At 39.8% G+C, this 27,351-nt stretch overlaps 1 protein-coding gene across 2 annotated transcripts in view; it reads left to right on the top strand.

Moving 5' to 3' along the window:
- The first annotated feature begins 1,790 nt into the window (after positions 1-1,790).
- Positions 1,791-27,351, top strand: part of ATP11A (ATPase phospholipid transporting 11A) — a 128,143-nt gene continuing 102,582 nt past the window's right edge. For both annotated transcript variants that reach the window (XM_086770348.1, XM_086770356.1), the window contains exon 1: positions 1,791-2,129. In XM_086770348.1, the coding sequence (XP_086626474.1) occupies positions 2,091-2,129 (39 nt within the window). In that variant the 5' untranslated portion in view covers positions 1,791-2,090. The remainder of the gene's footprint in view (positions 2,130-27,351) is intronic.

Here is a 27,351-nt window from a genome sequence, read left to right as displayed (position 1 = left end):
GTTTGAATAGCAACATTAGCTTGACCACACTGCACTTACTGTGCATTAAATTACACATTTTGCAATCTAACCAGTAATAAAAAAATGCTGAACACATATAATGCATCTAAATTAAAGGTGACCTGTGAAGAATCAGTCACATGTCCTTTATCTTAGTATTTATGTGATGATGTCAAATAGTGTAATCTCTATTTTTCCACAAAGGTTAGTTGGCTTAGAAATTCAGGTACAGAGAACTACTGAATTGCAACAACATAGGAATCAAAGGAGCAAAAATTGCCTAGTTTTGGCCAAGAGCTAGATGATAAAGGACAACTTACACGATTGCTGCTAAGGGGAATGAATTCTCATCACTATAAAAAGCTTTTGACTTTGTTTGCTTTTGTTAAAATTAACTTTTTAAAGTAAAATATTGAATTTTATTAAATTAGTAAGTTATAATTAATTTTGGGGAAAGTATTTAGTTTAAAGTCTTAGTTTTATATTAAGTCGTACTGAGTAATACACAAATTATCTGAAACTACCGACAAGATTATTGCAAACTTGAGTGAGTCCTTTGGTATGAATGGCATGCAAACAGAACACTTGAGGAGAACAATGGCCTTTAAAGGTGTTCTTTAGGTATCTTGAAAAAAAAATGGAATAAAGATATGCTCTTACTTCGCTTTGGGCCCATTTTTCTTTTTTTTTTTTGCTGGCTTCTGCTTATCCCTTCACGCGCTACAAGCCGTTCCTACTGTTTGCAGGCTTATTAGGGGTGTAATGTTTGAGCCTCAGTCACTGAAAAGAGATTTCTTTAACTGGTTTTGGCTGCGCTTTATAAGCAGGGAGGAGGGGAAGTTTCGACCTGTTTCGCGTCCAGACACAAGGCCGCGCCTCAGCGCAGTAGCGTACCTCACACACAGCCCTTCCTGGGACGCCCAGATGTAAAGGAACGCGGACAGGGCTCTGCGAAGGAGATTTTTGCCTTTAATACAATTTTGACCTGCCGCATCGTATCGGTAACAGTTATTTCAAACGTATTTGTGGTCTAACAAAAGGCACGCCGTACGCCGGGCGGCCCAACTCGGCGGGAGAGCGAACGCCCCATCACTCCGGGCACCGACGGGAGGACACCCCGGCGCCTCCGGGCTGCCAACACCTCCGCTCCGCAGCTCCCCGGAAGGGCGCGCCGGCTGCTCCCTGTTGCTCTCCGCCTCCTCATCTGCCCCCTTTCCCTTCGCCTGGGGCGCCCGCCCTGCTTCTCCCACCCTGCCCCGATCCGCGGGGCGCAGCGGGGCCGGGGCGGGGGGAAGCACCGGGAGCACGGGGAAGAGAGAGAAGGAGGTTTTAAAATGCTTTTCTCTTCTCGACAGGCTTTATACCCCCGCCTCTCTCCGCTCACCCCCAGGCCAGCCACCGGCGCGGGCAGCCCCTAGCTGTGGAGCCGTTAACGGCCGTTGGCGGCGGGGGGCAGGCGAAACCTACCCACCCAGCCCGGGCGCGCGCGGCGCCTGTGTGTAAAAAACGAGGCGCGCGCTGGCGACAGGCGCGGGGCGGGGGGGTGAAGGAAGGTGTGTGGCGGCGCGCGCATGCCCGCCCGCCCCGCGTGACGCGCGCCGCCGGGGCCGCCCGAGCAGATCAAAGCGGGAGCGGCGCGAGGCGGGCCGGGGCCGGGCGGGTCTGCGCGCGTGAAGGGGGAGCGGCGCGCGGGCGGCCCCCTCCCTCCCCCCACCCGCCCACCGGATAAAGCCCCGGGCGGCCCGCGGGGGGCGGGAGAGGGGAGCGTGCTGCTCGGGAGCCGTCCGACTCGGCAGTGGTTGGCGGCGGCTTGCCTCCCCGCCTCCTCTCCGCGAAAGTGTTGTGGCGGCGGCGGCACCGGCACCAGAGGGGTATGAGGGGCCGCGGGGTGCCGCGCCGTAGCGGCGGTGGCGAGCACATGGCTTAACCGGGAACGGCGGCGAGCGCCGGGCTGGAGTACCAGCGGTCTGGCGGGGCGAGCGCGGTTCCCTGCATGTGGGAAGTGAGGCGAGCCAGGGAGCCCGGCGGCACCGGCGAGCACCCGGCGGCGCGAACCTGAGTGTCCGGGCAGCGGCGGCCGCCCGCCCGCCATGGATTGCAGCCTCCTCCGGACCCTCGTGAGCCGATACGTGAGTACCGACGGCCGGGCCCGTCCCGGCGGGGCCCCGGAGCCGCCCCTGAGGAAGCTCTCTCCGGGGGCTTCCCCTCAAAGCGCCGCTCGTACCCCAGGCGCTGGCGAACCCCCGCCGCCCGGCGGGGCTGCCAACACGGGGCGGGGCGAGGGGTCGTGTGGGTCTGCGCTGCGTCCCCAGGCTGGCAGAAAGGGCTCGGTCAGGAGTTCGGCGGTCCCATGACTCGCACGGCGGCCGGGGGAAGCCTTGGGGGCTGCTACACGAGATTTATTTATTTATCTATTTATTTTTCTTTCTGTGGAAAGGGAGGGTGCAGCGGTTGTTCATGGGTTCCCTGCAGCCCTCTGCCCGGGTTGCTTGTTGCGGGGCTGCCCTTGGTTAAACCAGAACGGGTTGACCTAAGTTCAGAGCACTGTAATTTACAGTGTGCTGAGATACGTAGTTTTCAGGATAAAACCTCTAGAGTTTTGTTGTTGGTGCGGTTTTTTTTTTTCTTTCTCCTTGTTATGTTGTTTCAGTCATGCTGCGTTTTCTGCAATTGTCCAATTTTAAATACACAGACGACTACCAAGTTTTTGTAGATGTGTGTAGTAAGATGCAAATACGCTAAACTTCGTGTACTTTGGGAAAATGGAGTTGATCTTCCTTTTTGGTCAGCATGTTTTCCCACACCCGTACCGTCTCAGGGACCAAATCAGTAGTGCCTTAGAGTGGTTCCAAGTGTAGGGTGAGGCGCATCAGTGAGTGCAAATCCGGTTTTGTTTAATCCCTAGCGAATGTTCAGAATAATAGTTTTAGTAAATTGGTGGAATGTCAGTGAATGTGGACTTATACAATGGGACCACCAATACTAGGAAACTGCAGATTTCTGCTTTTAGATGTAGAAAAAAAAATTAAAAAGATCTGGAGAGATAATTGGGATTTCCACATACACGCAGCTTTTCATCCCATGCAGGAAGTACTGTAAGTGAGGAAACTTTCGTGCTCTGACCAAGCAAAAGTAAATAGCAATTGATATGCACAAAACTAAGCATATCTCCACATAATACAGGCTGAACTTTCTTTACATATGAACAAAGAAAAAACGGCAGAGGTAAAAAAAATTACTGTGGTGTTGTTTTTTTTTGTTTGTTTGCTTATATTAGAGTATTCTGTGAAATGAGGTAAGTAGTGAAAGCAACTGCGTGTATATGGATCCTTAGAAAGTGGCCCTAAGGGAAGGAGGAGAATCCTCAAAATATAACAAGGTATAAGAGAAGCAGAAGTCTCTGTGGATATGCAAAGCTCGGGTTGGACTCTGCTGAGCTCTGTCTGGAAGCAGGCAGGATCAGTTTCAGTGTACTAATATGTTAGTGCTGATCTAACCTGGATTCAGTTTATGTATTTTCTGTGTATGTTTGCGTGCTTACATCTGGAGCCTATACAAATAGTGCATGTATTGTGCACGGAGCATGCTGTGGTCTCTAAATTTCTTCTGCATAACATTGTTGCTAACCTCCCTTTCAAAGTAGGCTTAAACATCAAATACAAAAAAAAAAAAAAACAACCAGGCTTGAGAGTAATCATGGCAGTTAATTTAAAAGATGGAGATGTACATGAGAAGACAGAAGGCTGAAAATAAAGCACTTGAGCTTTTAAGTTATGGACTGTTGTCACCCTCCTGTGCTGCTGATTAGAGTAACTTAGCAGTCTCTAAAAGCTAAATGAAACATTGTTATATTCCATGTGAGGAAGTGTTTCTATTTTCTAGATCATGCTGCTTTATGTATTGTATGTGTGCCAATAGGTTATGTCTAGATAATTGCCTAGCTGTTCCAGGCTGCCTTGTATATTTTCACTTGTTGCTTCTTGTTCTTTTGCATTCCTTCAATTTTTAATTTTTAATCCTTTCTTCCAAGGAAAAGTAATTTTGAAAAAAGCTACTGTGTAAGTAAATTTGTGTTCCTTATTCCATAAGGCTGTTAAGATCTGGCAGGCTGAAACCTGTGTGTTTTGTGTATTTTCTTTTTGTTATTTTTTTTCTCTGTAGTTCACTTATTTTTGTGTAGCTACAGCAGTGAAAATGAAAATGAATACTTTGAATGCTGAGCCTGAAACTGACTGCTGTACCTGAGTAGCAGATGCATGCATCAGCAGTATTGCCCCATAGTTGTTCACCCAAGTTCTATACACACTAGCTATGCCACACAAGTGTAGGTGTGCCTACTTCTTTCCAAGCTGCTTTTCAGTAAGGGAGACAAAGCAGCGGTGTTTCTGTGAGAGAGTCAGTGAGAATAGGTACATCTTGTGCTTATATAAAAGTAAGCTCAAACTTGAGTTTAGTTAAAATCTATACAGAAACTATTTGATGATTGAGGTCCTAGAACTATGAATTTTTGTTCTGCAAGTTGTGTCCTGGTCTTGTTCAGCTGCAGGTCCTTCTTGGAGCAGGCTGGTCTCTTGATTATTTTCAGAACCCTGGCTGATGCGGGCTGGAGATGATGACAGCTGGGAGCTCTTACAGGTGGTGTGGTACGATCTTGGGAAAACAAACAGTTGCTGAGCGTTGTTCTAATTGAGACCTCAAATAGGATGATTACTAAGAGTTCTGCGTGGTTTCTTTTCTTTCTCTTTACTGTATGTTGTAGGACATAAAGGCAGAAGTTAAATTCCAGGTGGCTTGTCCTGATTGTGAAGGTCCCTCCAGTCCTTTTTCCCATACCATTGTTGCAGTTGCTGTCCTGGAGCAATGCAAAATAGCACCTATCTCCAAGGCCCTATGTAAGCATAACAATGACTGGGTGCTGTCAGTTCAAGTTTAAGTCAGTTGCTTTCCCAGTTAGAGTTTTCAAATATTTGTCTGCTGTTTTACCTGCATTGAGTGTCATCTTTGTATCTTCAGGCATCAGAACAGTTCAGTGGGGTGGGTTGAATAAGATGCTTGTTCAGCATACTAGTTATATTGTAGGTCATATCTCTTCACCAAAAGATGGTGTAGCTTCTTAGAAGGACAGAGGAAGTGATGCCTTTCTCTTATTTAAATTTCTGATTTGACTTTCTGTTGTTCTGCCTCTTTATATCCATCCTGCACATTTTTTTTGTTTGTTTGTTTTCGTTTCAGCTTTTATTTCCCTTTACTATTACTGCAGTCATACGCAATTTATAGGACTGCTGGTAAGGAATCACTTTATGTAGAAAAGGTGTTAGTTTCACTGCAGTGCAGCTGACATGAAGTTCAATGTAGTATTCTAAATGCTTTGTGATCCTTAAAGCTGAAATACAGCAATGTAACTTTTCTTAATTGCATCTAATTAGATTATTCTGTATATTTTACTGCTTCAAACTGTATGAGCTATAGTAGAGGTATCTTTAAAGAATGAAGTAGAAATATCTTTATATACAGCTTTTCCACTACATGGAACACAGAATCTGAATAAGCCTTCTACAACAAGATAAATAAGAATCTTTGACAACTGTATTGTTTAATATACTTTCCCAAGTAATATAAATAATAGCTAACTGAGGGTAGCATGAAAACTGCCTTGGTAGGGTATACCGTTTGTCACACATTGTGTTAAAATATGTTGCCTTTGCATCAGTTAACATGCCTCTCTGTCTTCTTGGACTGTTTGTGTATTCCCCAGAGGATGTGTGCTACCTCAGGGAGGGTGGCCTCACAGCCTGAGAATACGGAATTAGAGTGTGCTATCCTGTAAGTGTCATGGAGAGCCTGCTATGTGCTCAGTAATTAGAGGAGCTTGTTAGCTTAATATTAAGCAGTACACTATTTGAGGGGGAAAAAACAAACATACAATGACAAATAAAACCGTGTCCATACAAGATTAGCTTCTGTTTTATAGTTAGATTATTTCAGACACTGTGTGGATATCATTAAGCAATGTGGTTTGCCTATATAACTGCAGTTGCATTAGTTTTCTCTTTCTTGCTGATCTTGGGACTTCTGGAGTTCTTCCCCTTTCTAGTCAAGAGGTGGCTAATAATCCTGAAACAAGTCTTGATGACATCTATCTTAGCTGTTTGTGGCTGAATGTGGATTTGGATATCCCTGAATACTGTGGATTTGAACATATCTGGGCAATCTAGAAAAATGTCACTCTTTAGCGTCCATTTGTTTGGACACTAAATGGTTGCTAACTGCCTTGCGTTGTATCGTGACTGTTCTGTATTTGTAAGACAGCTGGCCCTCATCAGTAAATGTTCCTGCCCAGGTTGATGGCTTTGAGTTGTACAGAAAATACTACTGGGTCAGAGGTCTGTATTAGTGGATGGTTTTGCCTCTATTATGTAGTATATTTAGAGATTCTGCCACTTTATTGCTTCTCCTCTTTCAGGTTCTCCTATTACTTCAGGATTACAAGTCTGGATGTTAAGTATTTGTTGCCTGTGTATATGTCTCTAAATGTGTATAGCAGCAGAGGAGATTTACTTTCAGAAGGAACAGTGATTTATTACAACTCTGGCCTCTGGGTAGCTGCTGGCCTATTCTGCAGATATTTCTGAAAAATCTTTTTTTGGGGAGGTTGGAAAAAATGAGTTTACAGATGGATGCTTTATTTTTCACTTTCATTGAAATGGGTCAGCTTTAATCATAGTTTGAGAAGGTGATTGACTACCCTAACCAGGAAGTTATATTAGGGGTTTTTAGAAAGTTCTCTACTAAATTTTATGACTGCCTGTGGCTTTTGGTCATTGGTTTAGACAATTTTGTTGTTTCTATTTGCAGTATAATTCTAAAGCTGTTTTCTAATTAGATTTCCTAAGTATTGTGTATATAGTCTTAGTAGACAAAAATGGATATTAAGCTTCAGGGTTTTTTTTTTCCCCATCTAGCTTTGATAGAGCAAAGGCTGGTAACTGCTTTGACCTGAAAGTTGGCAAAATTGTATGCCTCAGGGCTGTGGAGTTATTTGTGTCTAAAAGGACAGTCCATTTATCAAGCACTTAGATGAGCTACTGTTTTTAATCTCAGTTCAATTACTACGTATGAGAGTATCCTTGCATTCCAGTTCTTGCTTTTGCTCATACTTCTTCAGCTTTCTCAGCACCATTGCAGACTGGTAGCAAACTAGGGCTCTCTAGATGTTTCTTAGTCAGGGTGCCTATTAAACATCGTTTCCTTCCTAGTTGTCTTTTACTATAAGTCAAAAGACTTGTGGGTTGTTCTGGGTTTGGTGGTGTTTTTTTTTTTGTTTGTTTTTTTTAATTCCAGGGGTGTAATTTGACAAAAATCTTAAGCTGTTTTAAATGTCATGTGTTTATATATGGACTCTTTGTCTGCAAACTATCCTGACTGTACAAAAGATGTTCTCAATAGGAGCTACGTGTGTATTCACAGGTCAGCAATAAGTAACTTGCATTTAAGTATTTGTGTCTATCTCTGGTATGTAATGCATTTTTGTTATCTTGTGCAAGTCAGGTGTCACAATGTTTTCTTGAAATCTGAGATGCTTCCCGTCTCACATACCTGCTTCGTTGTGGGTACCAGTTCTTCATGGTGTGGAAGATGGAACAGTGTGTCTAACAGCATGCGTAACTTCTGAATCCCAGTTTCCCTAAGCACCATTGCTTTCTTATTCTCCAATTACTTTTTTTTTTTTTTTTCGGGGAGAAGGGGGGGAAGTCTGTGTGGAGTGTTCTCTGCGTGCTTTTCAGCCTGTCACTTAAAAAAGGCAAAGTTTGAGAGCTTTACTTACCTCAGAAGTAGGTTCTGCTGACCATTGCATGTGGCTGATGGGATTTGGCACTTCTGCAAATGTAACTAGCTATTGTGTACTAGTAGTGACTCTTGTTGAGTTCATTCTGGTTTTGTAATGTACTCTTAAGATGTTTCATTATAATCCGAGGCTCAAAAAAAGTCCCAGCCACTCTCTTCCTCCATCAGTTATTTATTGCTGAGGGGCACTAAACATGGAGAATTGCAAGGGCTTTGTTTTTCCCCTCCCCCTACCCCATCAATTAGCTAATTTACACAAGAAAAACATGATTTCATTTTTCTTTTGAGAATAAACAAATAAAAATAGGACATTGTGTATGTAAAACAGCTCACTTGCAGGAAGCCAGAGTACATATTACAAGCTGGTTGCTATTGACTACAAAAATATTGCTCATCTGCACTCATCAGATGCTCTCTGATAGTAGAAAACATTGCTCTTGGAGCTTCTAAATTGTGGAAGTATTTCAGTTACTTAAAATAGATCAAGAACTTTCAACCTTGCCATTTTTAACATCAAAAATACTTGTCTGTTCTGAGATGAGAACTGCATAGTTGCTTTTTTTTCTTTTGATAGCATATTTTTTATTTTAAAAATATAGTTTTTTTTTTTTTTTGTGCCTTTTGTAAAGCACCACAGAGTATCTATACTGAAAGCTGGAAGCCTTTTCAAAGTCATTTTTGGGAATGGAAGACGGCAAGGTACAACGTAGCACACTTATAGCTGAACATATTCACTGTTCACTGTCTCTCATTCATTCTTTGCTCCTGTCATACAATAGAAATTGAAACAAGAATAAGTGGCAAGGTGGAATGGGATTTTCTAAGTCTGCTTTTTAAATCTGAAACATTTAGAAAACAGTAACTTGGCTGACAAGTAAAATGTTCTACAAATATCATAGCTGGCTACTGTTTGTGCTATCGAGATAGGGAAAATAAGCTTGTTCAGTCTAAATAGGTTTAAGTTTGACTAGAAAACAGTTGTGCTTTTTAAGGAGCTGCTGCCTGAGTGATGGTTAGATGTCTCCTCCATGTCATGTGCAGGTGTGGCAGGGAGAGAAAACCAAGGGAAAACTGTGCCACAGAAAATACTGAGCAGATGTTTTAACACCTGTTATGCAACTGGATTTGACTTTACTGTTTGGGTTTTTTTGAGCAAAATAGCCTGCCTCTCCTTATGCAAGTCTTTTAGTCACATTATATTTTTCCAGAATAATGCTTATTCTACTGGTTTATCATTACACAGGATAATGTAGTATTTCTATTTGTATAATTGTCAAGGGATGTTTCAATTGAAGTTCATCTTGAACTGTTAGGCAGAATGATACTGGAATGCTATTATCTTCTCTGCTATAATTGCCATGGCAACAGCTGCAGGTAGACAAGGCAAACCAAGGATTCTTTTTTTACATCATACAAACACCAGTTGTGGTTTTTTTTTTTTTCTTCACTCCCACTAATAACTTTGAGAAGCCTGTGGTACAAGCATGCACTGAGTCATCATGAAAAGTGTTTTATTTTGTGTTGGTTTTTTTTTTAATTTAACTTTGATTTTAATTTTGTAAGTATTTGTGATATCATATTAAAAATGCACTCTTTCTAGGAAGAAACTGGCAGCCTAGCCTGGATTATTCAAGGAGACTGATGAGATGAGCCAGTGGCTGGGGAGTTTGGAACATCCCATAAGACCACAGGCTGATAAGGCACCTAAATATCTTTCTGAATCTGGATGTTAATTTCTCTGTGCATTCATCTTTCCTCAGGACAGGGATGAGAGTATTACCCAGCTCTTCCATAAAGAGAAGTTGTAAGGATAGTTTAGTACTTTCAGGTAGTAAAATTACTATGTCACAGGAAGATAAGTGGGCGTTGACGTAAGCCTATAATGACTGTGTATTAGGGTGTGGGGTTTTCTTGTTACTTACCTGTTCTACACTGCTGCTCCTTCTGCTTCTTCAGATGTCTCCCTTTTATTCCTCCATCTGCATACATGCATGTACATTCACGTGTGGATGTGTGCACATGTACTTCATGAAATTGTATGCAGTTCATTTGGCAGTGTGAAGAATTATGCCAAGATTTACTAGGGATCCAAGATATGCATTGGTATTTAAAAAAAAAAAAAAAAAACAACAAAAAAAAAAACAACTACAAGAAAGGCTTCATACTAGCTTTTCTGTCTGGTTACTGAGGTATACTGTGTGTTCTGGGGTGCTTGGTCTTATTTATGTTATCATGGTAGTTACTACAAGCATGAAAGCTTAAGAATTTGGAGATTTTATAGGGACACTTTCCCATTTATTCTGCTCTTCCCTGTAGACCAACTGCCCGTTTTGAAATAGGAGACTGGTTAGTTTGTTTCCCTCATTCATCCTTAAACTCATCTAGATATGGGGCAGGGTGAGGTGGGAAGAGTATTTCTTTTTACTGGTGGCACTGACTAATCTCTTTGCTTCAGTCCTTAAAAGAGGATTTAATCTAACCCATTTTAAATAGAGGATTAAGGACAATTAGGCTCTTCATCTACTTCATCACTAAGATAGGATGTTGTGAAATGCTTGGAAAAGCACATCTGCTGAAGCACCAGTAAAGTTCTGCGGATTTAATGTTAATAATCAAAATAGCTATATGCAGAAATTTTGTGTATGAAGTACTTGTCCAGAGAGAATTGTGTGGATGAACTGAGGAGGGGGAAGAAATTGAACTGTTTACCGAGCAGGTTTTCGTCTCTTGTGCTTCTAATTCACATTGTGAAGTGGACATATAGATGAAATGAAATAGGTTTCTTATCTGAATTGCATTAGCAACTTGCAGTTCATGCTTAGCACTTTACATAGCCCTTCACATCTATCCAAAATACTATTAATGAGTTGTTTGCACAAATTATTATAATTAACTATAAACACTAGTATCCATTATCTGTGGTCCTGTAACTATTTTATGCCACTCATAATGAATGTAAGTGGCCTCTCTCGAGGCGGATCTGAATCAGCAGTGGTATTTGGTAGCTAACATTAAACTGCTATACTTGTCAAGAGATCTTTACAAAATAAAGCCATGAAAAATACTACTGTTATTGGAACATATATGATGTGCATAAGACAATATAATAATTAATGTGAGGGGAAAAAATGTCTGTGTGTGTTTTGGAGAAGGCTTGGCTGCCGAATACATCTTGTAAATGATAGAATCATAGAATTATAGAATGGTTTGGGTTGGAAAGGACCTTTAAGGGTCATCTAGTCCAACCCCCTGCAAGGAGCAGGGACATCTCCAACCAGATCAGGTTGCTTGGAGCACTGTCCAGCCTGGCCTTGAATGTTTCCAGGGATGGGGCATCCACCACCTCTCTGGGCAACCTGTGCCAGTGTTCTACAACTCGCATTGTAAAAAATTTTTTCCTAATATCCAACCTAAATCTACCTCACTCTATTTTGAAACTGTTACCCCTTGTCCTGTCACAACAGGCCCTGCAGAAGTTTCTCTTTGTCTTTCTTGTAGGCCCCCTTTAGGTACTGGAAGGCCACTATAAGGTCTCCCTGGAGCCTCCTCTTCTGCAGGCTGAACAGCCCCAACTGAGGAGAGGTAATCTTCTGTTAAAATATATCTGATATCTTTGCCTGTGACTTTGGCTTGATGCTGTGCCTTTGCACACATTTTAGCTTCAGATGTTTTAATCCTAGTATCTCTTAAGCTATCATTATGACATCAAGATGGGCCTAGCATCGAACTTTAATGGTGAGTAACAGAAATAGCATACCAATCACTGGACATGAGTATAATGAATGTGGAGGAAACATTGTTGGGAAAGTTGATGTCCTGCTTATTCTGTGATTTTTTTTTCTTATTTTTTTTTTAAGAGGGGGAAGTCATTATTTAAAATTTAACTGCCATGAAAGCTCTTAAAAACCAGTCTGCCATTTAATCTTACTATAAAATTTGCATATGTTGAATCGGACTCTTTCATTTTGTGAAGTATGATATGAGAGGATACTGCAAAGGTAGGCTCAAAACAGTTTATTGACCAAGTCATAACTAAAAGAATAATTAACTCTCATGCTGATGTTAGCAGAAATATAATGTAAATAAATTTAGGCTGGACATTTAGCTTGGTCAAAAAGATTCCCTACTCTATAAGCAGATTTTGATTGATTAATGTTTGTGCCTTTCTTTAGTTTAATGCTCAGCATTTTATCTGTAAACATGGAATGTACTGAAATGCTGTTGTTACTCTTTGGCATTTTATGTACAGAATAGTTGCAACTCTTTTCTAGTAAATTAGGTGTAGTTTCCTTTTCTTTGGTTTGTCTGTGGAATTACATTAACAGTAAGTATGTCTTAAGAGTTATCTTAATTTTTCACAGTCTAGCCTCCTGACCACCAGTATTAACTTTGGAAAGATTAATGCTAATATAAGCCTTCTGTTGATCTATGCTTAAAAAAATTAAAAAACAGACTTATTGAATAACCTCACAAACACTTTCAAGTTATTTTAATGTTTAAAATCCAATATATAGATTTTAAAATATCTTATACTGTTATCATTTTAGGTATGTTTAGTATTATACCACACTTTCAACCAATTCCTGACTACCTTAAACTACAGTAGTTCTTGAGGTCCTAAAAAAATCCACTCTTTCTTGGTGACTTTGATATCTTTGCATTTTTTCTGTACAACAGATAGCCACTTAAATATATGTCTGTTCTTTAATATCATAGTGAGGAGTATGGGGACAGGTGTGTTAAAGCTGAGATAAGAATTTTGTTTAATGACAAAGTAATTGAGCACAATGACAAAAATCTTTTACCTTCTAAGATTTAAAAAAAATACACAAGGAAACTAACCCACAGGGTTATTGTAACTTCACCAGTGAATGATGTAGTATTGTTAATCTCTTAAAAAGACTGTTTACTGTCTGTTTACTGTTTACAGTTGTCAGGTGACCAGATGGCCTAATTTGGTAGGAGGTGCCTACATACTGTCACTGGGAGGGGAGAAATGAAGGGAAAATGAAAAAAAGCTCTGTTCTCAGCCCTGAAATGCTTGATCACTTTAGGATGAGTCATAATATGTTGACTTCTTGATGCTGTAAGTTTTTTTTTTGTTTGACAAAAGGCAGTTAAACTTCTGTACTTAATGACTGTACACAGAAGCAACAGGAAAACTTCACACGCTTTTGTGAAGTACTGTACAGTGAACATGGCAGGTTTATAGAGGGCAATCTGGATTCTGGTTTTGCATCTCCTATCTCTTTCAGTCGAGGAGATCTCAAATTTTAAAAGCTTATCTTTTTCCTTCTTAAAGGAAGGTTCTTAAGCCTTTGACTTCCTTCCTAAGAAGTGAAAAGACTACCTTGAGCATTTTTACTTTGTTAATGATTTATGTCAGCATATACGTAAAATAAGTTTAAAAAAAAAAAGTTAAATTACTTGAGGCTAGATTTCTCCTGGGCATGTAGAATTAAAATATCAGTATTCCTTTGCTATTTTCTTGCATGTAACAAATTATAAGGTATTTAAAACTGAAAATCATAATGCTTTTACACATGCATTTGCTTTTTTTTTCATGTTGATAATGCTGACAAAAGCCAAACAAAGTTTGGTTGAGTAATGGTTGTAGTTGAGTCATTGAGACAACTGTAAATACTTGCAAACCTTTAAGGCTAGTAAGACTGTAGCATTGTTTTTAATTCTTGCTGTCTTCCTCTGCCCCTAGTCAGACCACTTAATTCTGCTTATAACTACCTTTTTCTGCACAATAGCAGCTGCTTGGTTACGTGGCTTTTAGATGATATTTAAAGAATATTAAGATGAGGGGGAAAAAGTGCCACTGCACTCTTCACTGTCAAATTTGTACCTGTGTCTTGGAGATGCACAGGGGAAAAGCAGAAATGTGATCTTTACAGCCCCTGGACTCGAGTATAGGGAGCTGCCTGACTGGTGCTGGCTGGTTAGATCAGCACAGGAGTGGAAAAGCATGTTTGTGGTGCTGCTGCTGGCCACAGGCAGCTGCATCATGTCACTTCTTCCTTAAACTGATTAAAGGTGTGATCTGGACTTTGCTTCAGTTTCTCACAATATGTAGAAAAGACCAAAGCAGAAATGTTAAGCAGGCCGATGCAGCGGTATATAGCTCTTATAATCTTGTAAGATCTGTCAGAAGGGACTTTGGCAGTAGAGGCAGGTTTGCTCTTTCTTTTCCCTTCTATTCTGGTTGAGCCATTGGCTTGTTGATAGAGATGTCTGTTTTACTTCATTCTCTGAGTGACAAACCAGTGGGCAATGAGTATATGTGGGTGCATTCCTAAAAAGGTAACTGTTGCTCTGGGTTTGAAGCTGAAACAGATGAAGTAGTAGCAAGTTTCATTGTGAGGGTAAGAGTGCTGCCAAGTGCTGGTGTTCTAGATAATGTTTCTAACTGGGATGCAGTGATGTCCCAGAGCAATGACTGATGAGTCAGGGCTGATTTGACTAGTTGCTATCATCCACGGAATACTGGCTTGTTTTGTGGGTAGCACCTGGCATCAGAAAACAAGTAATTGGGAGAGGGGTGGGAGTTAACACTTGACATGAAGCTTTACTGTTTATGGAATGAGAAGTGTTTAGGGGACTACATACTGAAGGGAATGTTACTTAGAAACAAAACAACCAACCAGGAAATAACTCCAACCCTTCCTCCCCAAACTAACCTTGTGATGAGCACTTGTGTGTCATGTGGCTTGACCTTGCCAAAGTTCTAAGTGCAATCAAAGCATAATGACTTGGGGGGAAAATGGAGCAGCCATTAATATACTTAGCATTTCCTCCCATGTGTATATTAGAGCAGGTTTTATTGAAATAAGGATGCTAGCCAGCACAGGAATCCTTTAGGATTTTGAAAGCCGACAGCACCTTTAACCCTTTCACAGGCAACTGTGAGAGACTAGTAAAGGAAGGTTTCTTTGGTTTAGTATGAAGGCCAGTATCAAACACTTAAAAACCAAGGTTTTCTTGGCACTAAGACAATGTGTACATCTGTTTCACTGAGGGTATTTGGAGTTAATTAATTCTGAAAATAATTCTTTAAACTTGATATTTCTAAAACAAGCAACAACACATTTGTTAATGTAGACTAGTGTGACAATGCTTCATGCTTTTTAACTCTTTGTAAAAGTGACCAGATGATCTGGAGAGATCCCTTCTAATCTGCACTATTCCGATTCTAAAATAAGAACAGTTGACTTATGCTTAATGTTAATTTAAAGGAGAAAATACTCTGCCTCTTTTGCAGCCCTCTTGGTTTTCATCTCTGAGCAGATGGTAATAAGAAGACATCCTAGTTTAAAACAGGCTCTGTGGATAAAGCTGCATAACATCTTAAAGTGATAACCTACAAGCTTCACAGGTTGTTATTCTGAGCAGTAATTTTACCGCTTGGTGTGTATGTTCATTCATGCTTTAAGATTGCCATAATAGAGTTTCACAACAATTTCCCTGTCTTCATCTGCTCAGTAAAATCTACTGTAAATGGAGTTGAGGCTTTAATAGCCATGGATCTGACCAGGTTAAAGTATTTGTCCTGGATCCTGTTTTTCCAGTTAAAGAAACATGATTGCAGTCAGCCTATACTCAGTTATTGTCGTCACTCCCTACTGGCTTTAATTTCTTGTGTGCTCTTCCAAAACGTTTTCCATAAAAAAAAAAAAAAAAAAAAATTCTCAAACTACTGAGTAATCTGTTAAGCTGACTGATTCATGTTCCTTAACTCAGGCATTCATAATATCTGAGGAAGCCCTAACGTTTGTGAAAGAGAATGGTAGTGGGTAGGGAGCTGTGGATGGGAAACTCTTCTGGAGCTGAAAATGGCTATATGCCTATAATTTAGTTTAGAAGCTGCTGATGTAAGTGTGACCTGAGAGGCTGAAAAAAAGCTACTAGACTTTAATTAGTGACATATAATGTGAAAATGCTTGTGCCCTTGAGACTTAAGCTGGCCAGTTTCAGCTTTCATGATGAGGGAGTTGTGTCGCCATGGAAAACTGACTGTAGGTGCATGTGCTCTGAGAAGTTATTCTGGAGCTACATTTAGGTGTTGAAATGATGTGTGTGTTTGGAGAGTGTGAGAATGAGAGAGAGAAAACAGAAAATAGCATTGACTCTGGATGTCTGTATAAACGGAGTTATTTATTAAATGCCAGAACAATAAAAAAAATTGGATCACGATAATGGGCTGTAGGCTGTTCTTGAAGGCCTTCTTAACTGAGTTAAGAGCTGATAAGAGTTCTGGAAAGGTTCTGAGCCCTTGAGTAAAAGGTGGTGAAGATTATTTGACTGTGTAAGGAAAGTATGGAAGTAAAATTCCCTTGATCTCAGTGTACCTGACTTATGTTTTCTTAAAATAGTTTGAGGCATGTTAATGCAATGAGTTTCTATCTCTGTTTTAAAATAGTAAAGAGAGAAGGAAAGGGAAATAATATTCCGTAGAAGAGAGGGAGTCCTTGGCTGAAAGAGAAGCTTCAGCACTTGATATCGCATGCTTGAAATCATGTGTTTTAATATGTCCTTCTGTGGTTTCTGAGCTGGTGGCTGAGGGAGAGCAAGCTATAAATACTTCTGTTCTTCACTTATGTGGTCAATTGAAGCTTGCTGGAACTCTTATTTAGAACTTAACCACTAAATTGGCAATTTAGGCCAGCTTTCCTGCTTCTTATTGGAGTTTGCTATTAAAGAAAAACAAAAATGCGAAGTAAATCTAGAAGCTTAAGTGGTTTAAATTGTGGGATGCATTCTTAAAAGATGTAGGTTCTAAAAGAGGATCTGGAAGCTTTGACACACTATTCCAGGAGGAAGGTTTTTTCTTCATCTCTGAAGATGACTTCTGAGGGAAGCCCATACTGGGCTCAGCCTTTCCCTCCATTCACATAAAACAACTGAGCTGTTGCTCTTGGCTAAAAATTTTTATTTTCATTAGCAAGTGTGTTAAAACATCTGGTCTAACCTTGCACAGTTAATGAGTGTACAGTCTCTTTGCAGCAGCTCTTCAAAACACTGGAGACATTACTGAAAAGGCTTAAATTCTAAGCCTGGGCTCTAGCTATAATAGACACCATAACATATACAAACCTTGCTCTGAGTGGTATGTAACAGCCTCACATGGCTTGTTAAAGCACTGTTTGTCCAGCATTACTTCCTCTGCAGGTGGTTCAGGATGCTCTGTTCTTCTGTACACCATCTCAGAATAACATATTGGTCTTTAAGCCTAGACGCATCCTTATTCCAGTGTGTCAGTTTCCCTTTAGTGCCACCTCAGCTAATCTTACTATGGTTCTTTGTTCTACAGTTATACTCCTTGAGCCTCTATTCCTATGCCAGTAGGGTTTCTCTGGTTCTTTGCTCTAGGTTGTCTATCTTCATTCACATCCCTTTTGAGAAGTTATAGGAAACAGCATAGGGAACTCCACATGAGTTCTTGTAGCCTAACAGAGAAAATGCCGCCCTCCTTCCCAACAGTGTGATGTGGGTCATCTGATCTGCAGCTGACCAAATACCCTGTTGCTGTGTGGTGGGCCTTATGCAGGAGGGATGAATTGACCCTCACTTCATTTGAAGATCCAGCTGCCTTTGCTGCTTGGAAAGCTATAGCCAACAAAGTGTGCTTTTGTTATCTCCCTGAAACTGAGCTGAAGCTTATGATTGAAAGGATTATGCCATACTAGGTTCCTAAATATATTTTTGCATTACTCTTTTATACTAAAAGGAAAAACACAATGATAGCCGTCTCCAGTAATGATGGGAGTACCTTCTCTTGGTGGACATTGATGCCCAAACTTTATTTTAGTACATTCTCAAGTCATTAGTACCGAAAGCAGTGCAGCTGTCTTGGCAGGCTGTGCTAGGAAGAAGTGCAGTTCCTGATTTAGTGGGTGTCTGATTGATGCATTTGAAAGTGACAATTCAGGCTGACAGCAAAACAGGACTTGAAAAGTTGGTGCTGGGCACAGTAGCAATTAGCTTATGGTAGCTCAGGGCTACTTCATTCTTTGCAGTGGAGAAATGTTAGTGTGTTCACCTTCTGATCTCAGAGAAATGGATTGCAGAATGGTCAGTGTTGTGGCCTGGCTGCTTGTTGCTAGGAAGGGGGTTAGAAAATAAAGGCATTCTTTGAAATAGGTGCCTGGCTGTCCTGTGCCTGAAGGCCTTGAAACTTTGACCTGGTATGCTAGGTACAAAACTTGTTTTTAGCTGGGAGAGTCACCTGGAAACATTCCCAGGCAGCATTATTTTGGTCTTGTCCAGGTGTGTTTTAGAAGACTTTTGTTTATCTAGGTAATGTTCTGATGCATAGGTTGGAAGTTTTTGTGAGGGCACTAGGTGATACTGCTTCATGTCAAACAAAACTTAAAATCCAGAAGCTCATTATCGCAGGCATGTGGTTTGTGGGAGACTGTGATACTTAATATTGTCTTCTAACAGTTTTGTAGAGAGCAAGTGCCTGCGGGAAGCATAGTCTTTTGGCCTGTTACTGGAGACTCACTTAGAAAAATTGTTGTGTTACAGTGTGTGCTGAGTCGTGCCAGAAATCAGTGATTGTGGTGGTTATTGCAGCAGTACAAGCTGTAGCTCTGTTGATTGGGGTAAGCAATTGTGCTTTTAAATCTGAAAGTTGCAATGAGATTGCTAAGTCTCATCACTGTGCTGTGTGCCTGTTACTTTCAGATATGGATATCTGCTAGGACAGCTTTGTAAAAGTTTGGTGAAGCACTCTGAAACATTCAAGGCCAGGTTGGATGAGGCTCTGAGCAACCTGATCTAGTGGGGGATGTCCCTGCTCCTTGCAGGGGGGTTGGACTAGATGACCTTTGAACGTCCCTTCCAACCCTAACGATTCTATGATTCTATGATCATGTTAAGTGTACTGTTGAAGCGTTCCTTCAGTAGCAGGGGATGGGATACTGAGGATAAGGGAGGGCCTTAAAGTAACACACTTTCTGAGTTCTCTTACAGATTGTATTGTGGATGTTACACTCCCAGTTGGATTCATTAGGTTTGCTTTTCTGAAGATAGTGTTACTAGCAGAGGGGGATAGCTATACTTCTATTGCATACATGAAGCTGGTAAACATTTGTGACCTTTGTAGGTTTGTAATGTACACTGATGAAAGCTGTGTGGAGAAACGTGTTGATTGCCTTTTTTGTGTCACTAAAAATGTTTTTACTAAATTTTTTCAAGTAGTAACAAATATCCGTTTTATGGAAAACTACTTCATGCAAGCAAAACGTTAGACTGTCTTGTGTGGCTGTTTTTGTCCTGGAAAGAGTCAGCAGTGAAAGTTAGACTGTCAGCTTTATTTGCATTGCCCAGCTACTGTCTGCTTGCCAGCACCTTTTAAATGTTTTAAATGTAGCTTTTGTATTTTTCTAATGCATAACACTTGTATGCAGTGCTTCTTGTGATGATGCCAGAACAGCCATTTAGTAAATATTTAAAAAGAGTAGTAAAGATTTCTTGTTCTCAACGGGTAAAGTCCTGATCTAAAGGAAATGAAATGGCCATTCTACATTATTTATAAGATGCTGCACATAATGAGATTGGGTTTGTTTGGTTTATGATACATAGATGGCAGGGTAATGGTCTCAGTTTAGTTAAGATATAAGTGGTGTAGGTGGGTTCAAGCATGATAAAATCTAAGTAAACCCGCTTTTATGGCTGAGGGTGATGTTTCTTCATCCAACATGGTAGCTGTAGTCCAAATTGGATGTTGAAAATTCTCGTGTTGCTCCATAGTTCAGCTAACTCAATTTTAGGAGTGCTTGGTTTGTAATCCTCTTTCAGAAAAGCATGAATTGTTTGCTTGAAAATCTTAGCAATAGAACTGTGAATTTCCTTGTGATTTACTAGTATTTACAACTTCTGTGTAAGGGGAGAACACATGAAGCAAGCGTGGTTGATAGTTTGAACCTGTAACTGAACATGCAAAAAGTACTTTTTCCTCTTTGTTCAAATGAAAAGGGAAGTATACAAACTGTTTGAGATTAGGGAAGAAGTGAACAGAAGTAGTGGAATGTATGAAGTAAAGGAGACCAAAGTTTTTACAGAAGAAAAAAAAACAGTGTGAGTAGCCCTCTAGACATAAAGCTTTAAGTGCAAACCCTTGGATGTTTGATCAGTTGAGACACTGTGGCACCTTTCCTGTTCTTCAGTATCACTGTTCTATTTCTGTTGCGTGGAATGAAGAGTGATAAAACTGAGGAAAAATGTAAAGAGTTCTGAAGAATATAGGAGTTTACCTGCTTCTCACAAGGGCTAGCCATTTGAGGAGGTAGCTGTCTGATGAGAATGTGCTTCCTTTCAACATTACCACTTTCACTGGTGTTTGGTTTTTGACGGTGTTTTGTGATTTTTTTTTTGTGGGTTTTTTCCCCTTCTTCCTCTCCTGGGGATCACAGCTCTCCCCAGGGATAATAAATCTTTATTTCAAAACTGAGAGTGTGTTGGTCTTGGGAGACGTACTGAGATGGCATTTACCCAGCTCACTGTAGGCTTTTAAATGTAATCCTGGTCTGGTGAGAAGCCACTGTAGTTTTTAGAGCATTAAAAAAGAGAATGGGCAAGAATGCCTGCCAAACAAATAAGGGATGTGCCTGAGAGGAATAAACTTTTTTAAAGCTCAAACATGCTTCCTTTCATACTTGAACTCTGTCGTTTACTTTTGATGTTGGTGTTTACTTCTATATACTAGTCTTAATATCATTTCTTGCTTATTATGCTCCAAACAAGAATATAAGTTGCCTTTTATAAATTTGAGTGTATCTGGAGTGAAAGTGCATTATTCTCTTTAAAAATACATGAATATGTCTGGCAACTTTTAACATAAATTATCCAAATCCAGTATTTTGCAAATGGAGAAAGACAGATGCGAAGTACACCCGTGGAAATTAAGCTCCATAAAAATGAAGTTCCTGCTTTATATTGCATCTTAGTGGGATAGCAGTACTCTCTTCCTTTGTTTTCCTTTAAAATAAACCCATTCTAAAGCCATTACAGTGTGAGTACATATCTGTCTGTCTCTTTTCCACTTCTGTAAAACTGAGCTTTCAAAACAGTAGTTCAAGGCATAGACATTATATTGCTCTTCAAGTAATACAATCTCTGGAAATGCTGATAGTTACTCTTTTTAATGAGCCTGCTACATTTCTATTTTGGGTAAGACAAGAAGATAAAATTCTTGCTATTGAGTGTGGTTTGGTTTTTTTAGGTTTTTGTGGGATTTTGGGGATTTTTTTTTTAGTATAACTTGGTCATAATAAATACCCCTGAATACTATGAAATATGCTACAACAGCATTAAAAAGGTTTTAATTATCTCTTTTTTAAAATGGGTGATTAGGTTTGGCTTAAATCTGCTGTAGTTTGCTTCAGAATGTGGTGGTGGGGTGTTATTTCTAAGTGGTGGACATTATTAGATGCAAGAAATAGGATGGAATTGAACTCACCTGTTTTCATGGTGGTAATTTTTCAATAGAAGAGGCATGAAAACAGGTTTTGCCAGTGGTATGTGATCTTTTTGCCAACTCTTGATGTCTATTGGGGAACTAAAATAGAGCCTGCTACTGAACTTTCTAACAGTTGTGCATACCGTATCCTTAATGAAAGACGGGATAGCATGTGTGCATGGTAATATTGCTGGACTTGGACAAAGTTACAGGACTAACTCTTTTTGTGTTCTGAAATATCCTGTGGAATAGACTTGACAACTTATTTTAAGCTGTCTCTTTTTGAGGGAATAAAGATATAGCTGTATTCTCCGTGTGTGTATGTATCTGTATAGATGCATATATGTGTGGGGTGTTTTTGTTTTTTTTTTTTTTTTTTTGTGGAAACAAATTGCATGCTGTAAATGCATCACTGTTCCAAGTCTCTGTATTCCTCCTTTCAGTAGCCCTTCCTGTCTCCCTTATTTGAATGCACAATTCTTGTGCTTCTGGAATAATAATTTGGCCTCCTGCCAATAACAAAATGTGTTTGGTGATGTTTTCTGTGGGTTTTTTAAATGCTACCTCCTGTATCTGCTACAGAAAATGCAAATGGCTTAATGAAACAAACAGCCGATTTCTGACTCATGTCTAGTTGAATCCACACCTGGGTTTTCCTGCCACTGTGTCTGAGCTTCAAGAAACTTGTTTCTTTCCTGGGTTTCATGCTCAAGAGCCTTTTTGTAAGTAAACATTTGCAATTCTCTGCTGTCCTTTCCTGTCTGCATTTTGAGACCTCCTCCTAGAAGATCTTTTAGAATGCTCTGCTGTTAGTTTGCTCTTTTGTAGGAAGGCTGGAGGAAAGTCTTATATATTATGTAGCAGCCTTGCTGTCCAGGGCTGCATTCAAAGCTAATCTACAATTTGGTAAGCTAACAGCAGAATTCTATCTGACTTCAGCTCTTAAGTCGTCTGCACTCTGTCAAATTTTGAGTTTTAACCTTGAGTGTACTTGTGATACTTTGAAGTACTAAAATGGAGTTGCTTGTAGGGAATGGAATGTCGAAACTTTCTCGTAAGATTGAGCCAAACATAAATTCCAGCACTTTTACTCAGTTTACATGTGGAATAACTTCAGAATATGCTCCTTTTTGTGCCTTTTTTTTTTAATAAGGAGACTGATGTAAGACAGGAACACTGAAAGTGCTGTTTTTTCTACCTTTAACTCCTTGAAATAAGGAGAGAGAAAAACAGGGAGGGGAAATTACTACCTTATCTTTTTGATTAAAAAAGCATCCTAGGGAAAGGATGATGAAGCAGATTCTCCCGAAATGGTTAATCAGTAGAAAGACCAGCTGGAAACAGGTTGTCTGTTGAGCAATTACTTTTTTTTTTAAGGTCTTAATACTCTTGAATATTTTTGCTTGATTAGTTGCACGTGCATGCAGACTTTTTTGTTGTCCTTGAACTTTCTCTAAGCTTTCAGTGGTCTAATGTGGCTGTAGGTCACGCACTTTTCTAATTCTGATAGAATAAAAACAATTCTCATGGAAAAGTTGTAGGCAAGTGAAGAGCTGCAATTTGGTGTGTAGGAGAAGGGAGGAGAGAGTGAAAATTTAAAAGTGATAGAAAATACTCAGTTGTTTATCAGAGCATATAATGTTGTGAACTGGGACTTTAGTTTCATACTTTAACTATATAAAATGTTTGAAGAATTACACACCTGTCGTTGTTAATCAGTTTAAGTGCAAACTTAAAAATTAAATCCAAGAGAATGCTTAGACCCAGTTTCACAGGTTGTTTGTTAGGACACTTATTGAAAGATGCTGTTCCCTGCATGAATAGAACTCTTTCTGATATCTAGGAATCTGGAACGTATTGGGAGTCAAGAAGTGTGACAAACTAAGAGAAGTTAAGTATTGTTTTTCTGGTTGTTTCTGCAGAAGTCCCTGAAGGCTTCTGTTGCAACACAGTTAGTTTGAAAGATGCCTCCCTGATGAACACACTGTAAAGTATGTTTTGTTCTCTTGATTAGCAATATTACTATGTAGTGCAGTGCTAACGTTAGACTGATCTACTACTACAGAGATACTGATAAAATCATAATCAGTAGAGGCAGCTGCTCAGATAGTAATGACTCTTTCCTACAGTGCCATATTTATAACATTGATGACCTCGAGTAAGGTGACTCTTGGTCTGATATTGCTGCGGTAGAGGTACAAATAAATAGAGAAGAAGGAAGGTATTGCCTGTGTAAAGAATTGGCAAATATTTGCTAAAATCAGTTTAAGGCTTCCTCCTCTTCGTGTTTTCTGAGTCTGGTATTGCATACTACCATGCCATTTAGTAAAAGATAAATTCACTCAAGTATGATTAAGTAAATTGTTTAAACTTAAGATGAAGTTTTGTTCATTTTCTTAGCAGTTACTGCCCTATATTCAGTATTACACTCTTCAAAAAGTTGTGTTTTAATCTGAGAGGATAAATATCTCACAATGTATTGTGCTGGTACATATAAATGTTACCCTACTTCTGTGTATTAAAAGAAAAGAAAATTCCTTTCTTACTGTAGATATATTTTAGGATATGCCTCTAATACCTCTAATATAGTCTCCACTCCTTGTGTGTGCATGTTAGGAGGTTTTATATTGTAATGAATCCTGTATGCTACCATTGTGCATTGTGGATAAGTAACCTCATACTCTCCATTACTGGCGCAGCTTTCTAATGTCTTATGAAGTGGCTTTCCCTTTCTGTTCTCCAGCAGTGATACTGTCTATGAAGCACCCTTCCTTCTAACCAGTATTACATACTGAGTCTCCTTCAAGGGAAAACTCTAGTCTTCAGGCCTGTTACTGAAAAGTTGAGCTTGCTGAGTGTCTCTAAATGGCAAGTGAACATTTGTTCACTGAGACTTTTGTTTTAGTATCTGAATTGTTTAATTTTTTTTTTTAGCTAAGACAAGTCTAAGCCACCAAAAATGAATGAAGAGTGCTCGGTTGGGTATGGCATGCAGCTCAGAGTTCTCAAGAACAAGTTTGTACTGGTTTAAGTGTAAATGGCAAGAGCAAAGATTGATGTTCAGATGACCTGATGAGATACTTCATAAAGGTGAAAGATGAACTGCAACTGATAGTTTTATGTTCCCAAGAAAACCTAGTTGATGGACGACTAAAAGAATAAACTGTTAGATATTTAGTTTGCGGTTATGAAGCAAGCAGTTTTGTTACAAAACAAGATTATTAAGCTACTTCGGTTTGGTATTCTTGTGTCAGGCTTTGTGAACTAAATTATAAGAAGGTAGCTATTCATGTGCCTGATTCTGAGGAGGATAAGGCATCAAATATGTAATCAGTCAGAGGAATTAAAACTTCTTAAAAACAAACAGAAAAAAACCTCAAGTAAGTCTGATACATAACTCATTAATACATTCAAGAATTCTTGTAATTTTGGCCTTGGGAGATTAGTTAGGTTGAAGATGTGTGAATTGTGCTGTGAATAGCTGTCTGTGTTTCCAGATCTGGGTGAGCTGGACAAGTTTATTTCCCATGCAATGTGAAAGCTGGATTCTAGACTGGATAAGTAACTTGGCTAGGGTCCCTCAAACCCAGTGGCAACAGTGAAAACTAGAATTTGCCTGGTGCATACTTCCCATAGACTGGGTTTTCTGATAAAACTACTGATAGATCTTTCAGCACCATCTGTTCCTCAGGGCACCAGCAGGTGATCTGTCTGTTGACAGGACTGGCAGAAGTGGCCCGGTTTGCTGCAGGGTGAGTGAAGAAGTGATGGCAGTGAAAGCACTGTGGGGTTGTTTGCCTGCTGTCGCTTTCTCCATGCCTGGTTTCCGCTTCACCATTAGCCAGATGTTAGCACTGAGAAGTCTGTATTTTGAAGACAAGTTAAGAAAAAACATGCATCTGCTAATGTTTTAAAATGACCCTTACCTGTGTTCAATCTGAGATTTCAGATCAACTGCAAGTAACTTAGTTTTTCCTTTTTACTACTGTTACTTACTTTAAAAGGTGTAAGTGAATTACACAGCTCAGGCTTAAGATGCCTAGTTTTGAATCACAAGGTTTGAAAAGATAAAGGATGTGATACTCTAATTGTTTTTTGCACTTGCATCAATGTATCAAAACTACTACACCATTTTAATCTTTCATGTTCTTGGAGCTGTCAAGTTCATAAAATGGTTCGGGTTGAAAGGGACCTTTAAAGGCTGTCTAGTCTAGCCCCTGCAGTGAGCAGGGACATCTCCAACTGGAGCAGGTTGCTCAGAGCCCCGTCCCACCTGGCCTTGAATGTTTCCAGGGATGGGGCATCCACCACGTCTCTGGGCAACCTGTGCCAGTGCTTCACCACTGTTAAGTGTTCAAAGGTGAACAAAGTGGTAGACTACTCGATAAAAGCTTGTCTGCACACCCACAGAGAGATAGTGGCAGCTCAGTGGAGGTGCCTGAATAGTACTTTGCCTGGCTATATCTGAAGGTGAGACTACAGTCTATACATGTGTGTGTGCCAACAGAGAGAGCATGCTGAGCCTTATTCCTGGCTGAACCTGGAGACTTGGAGCTGCGGCAGCCTCTCCTCTATTAGGCTGCTGGATTCAACCCCCTTGGTAATGCAAAGAAAGGAAGTATAATGCTATACAACATCTGCCTTAAATTGTGAGGCTATTGTTGTAAACTAATAAGTAGTGAAAAATGTCACACCCAGAATTTTGTATCTTCATAGTTTTTACCATGGCTCACTAAAATTCAGCTTCTGTTACTACTTTTAAAGCTATGTCCAGTCAAGTGTATGAATGTAGTTCTATGAACTAAAATTATTTTTAAACTTAAGTGCAATCCTTCTGAAAGGAACATTGCATCCACACTGAGAATTTGTTACTAAGTTTAAGTAAGATGTTACTTAGAATTAAATTAACATCAGCCACGTTGGCCTTTATTCTGAGGGTGTTTTTGTCTGAAAATCTCATGGAAAAATCCCTTCCAAATGTCTCTTGTAATCTTGTTTTGTTTGTTTGTTTTGTTTTTTAAATCTCACTGTTGCAGAGAGAGATGCCTATAATTATGACTTAGCCAAAACTCCCTTGGTATTATTTTAAAAATTTGTTTAGCAAGAGATAAATCAAATCACATTTCAAGAAACTGACTTTCATAGTATAGCTGAGTAACACTGGGCAGGGAGTGAAACCCAAAGTGCCACCATTCATGATAATGCACTTCAAATAACTTAATTTGAGGATTGGTCAGGTTTCATCTCCTACCTAATGGATATGTTGATCTAAGTGCACTTTTTTCCTAAATGTCCTTTTAACATTTGCCTGGCAGTTTGCCGTCTTTATACTTTTGATCATATTCATGCCAATGACTAGCATGTTATTAGAACAACAAAAGAAAAGCAGATTATGTTGACTAAAGGGTAAGAAGAGAAGATATTCTTAGCAAGATGCACACCTAGGACCTTAGACATCTTCTTGATTTATTTGTCTACTTACGCTGCAGGGAACTGAGTACAGTTTAATACCTATTATGCTTCGTGGTATGGTAATGCACAGAGTGAAGTATTTGATTTTAACATGTATTGAGCGTTTAGTCTCAGCAGCTCAACTGTAGCTTTATGTAGAAAAAGAAACTGCAAAAAATAGTGAATGCTAATTTGGAAAATAAGTCTTTCCTTCTCTAAAATCAAGTAGTTGATTTAAATAAACAAATTAAAGCAATATCCAGCTGGTTTTTTAGTTGTGTTTTTATTTGAGGGAGTGGGCATATCTTTGGGTTTATAGGTTTCCTAAAGAGACCTCCCTGCTGCGTGGGCACCTGAGGTTCGTCTGATTTGTTTTGATTTTAATATCTACAATAGAGGGGCCTGTGATGGATGAGAGAGCGGTCCTCTGCTTCCCCTCTGCTCCAGTCACCATGCAGAGTTGATGAGCAGTCTCCAACTTTACTCATGTGCTAGGTAGTGGTATTCAGGCTTTTTTTTTTTTTTTTTTTCCCCCCTTGTGACTGTTCATGATTTCACAGGTGCAGGTTTTATATGCTGGGGGTATG

The sequence above is a fragment of the Chlamydotis macqueenii genome, chromosome 1 (assembly GCF_036417535.1).
Source record: "Chlamydotis macqueenii isolate bChlMac1 chromosome 1, bChlMac1.mat, whole genome shotgun sequence".
NCBI lineage: Eukaryota > Metazoa > Chordata > Aves > Otidiformes > Otididae > Chlamydotis > Chlamydotis macqueenii.
The sequence above is the reverse complement of the archived record's forward strand: the minus strand, read 5'-3'. Positions and strand labels throughout refer to the sequence as shown.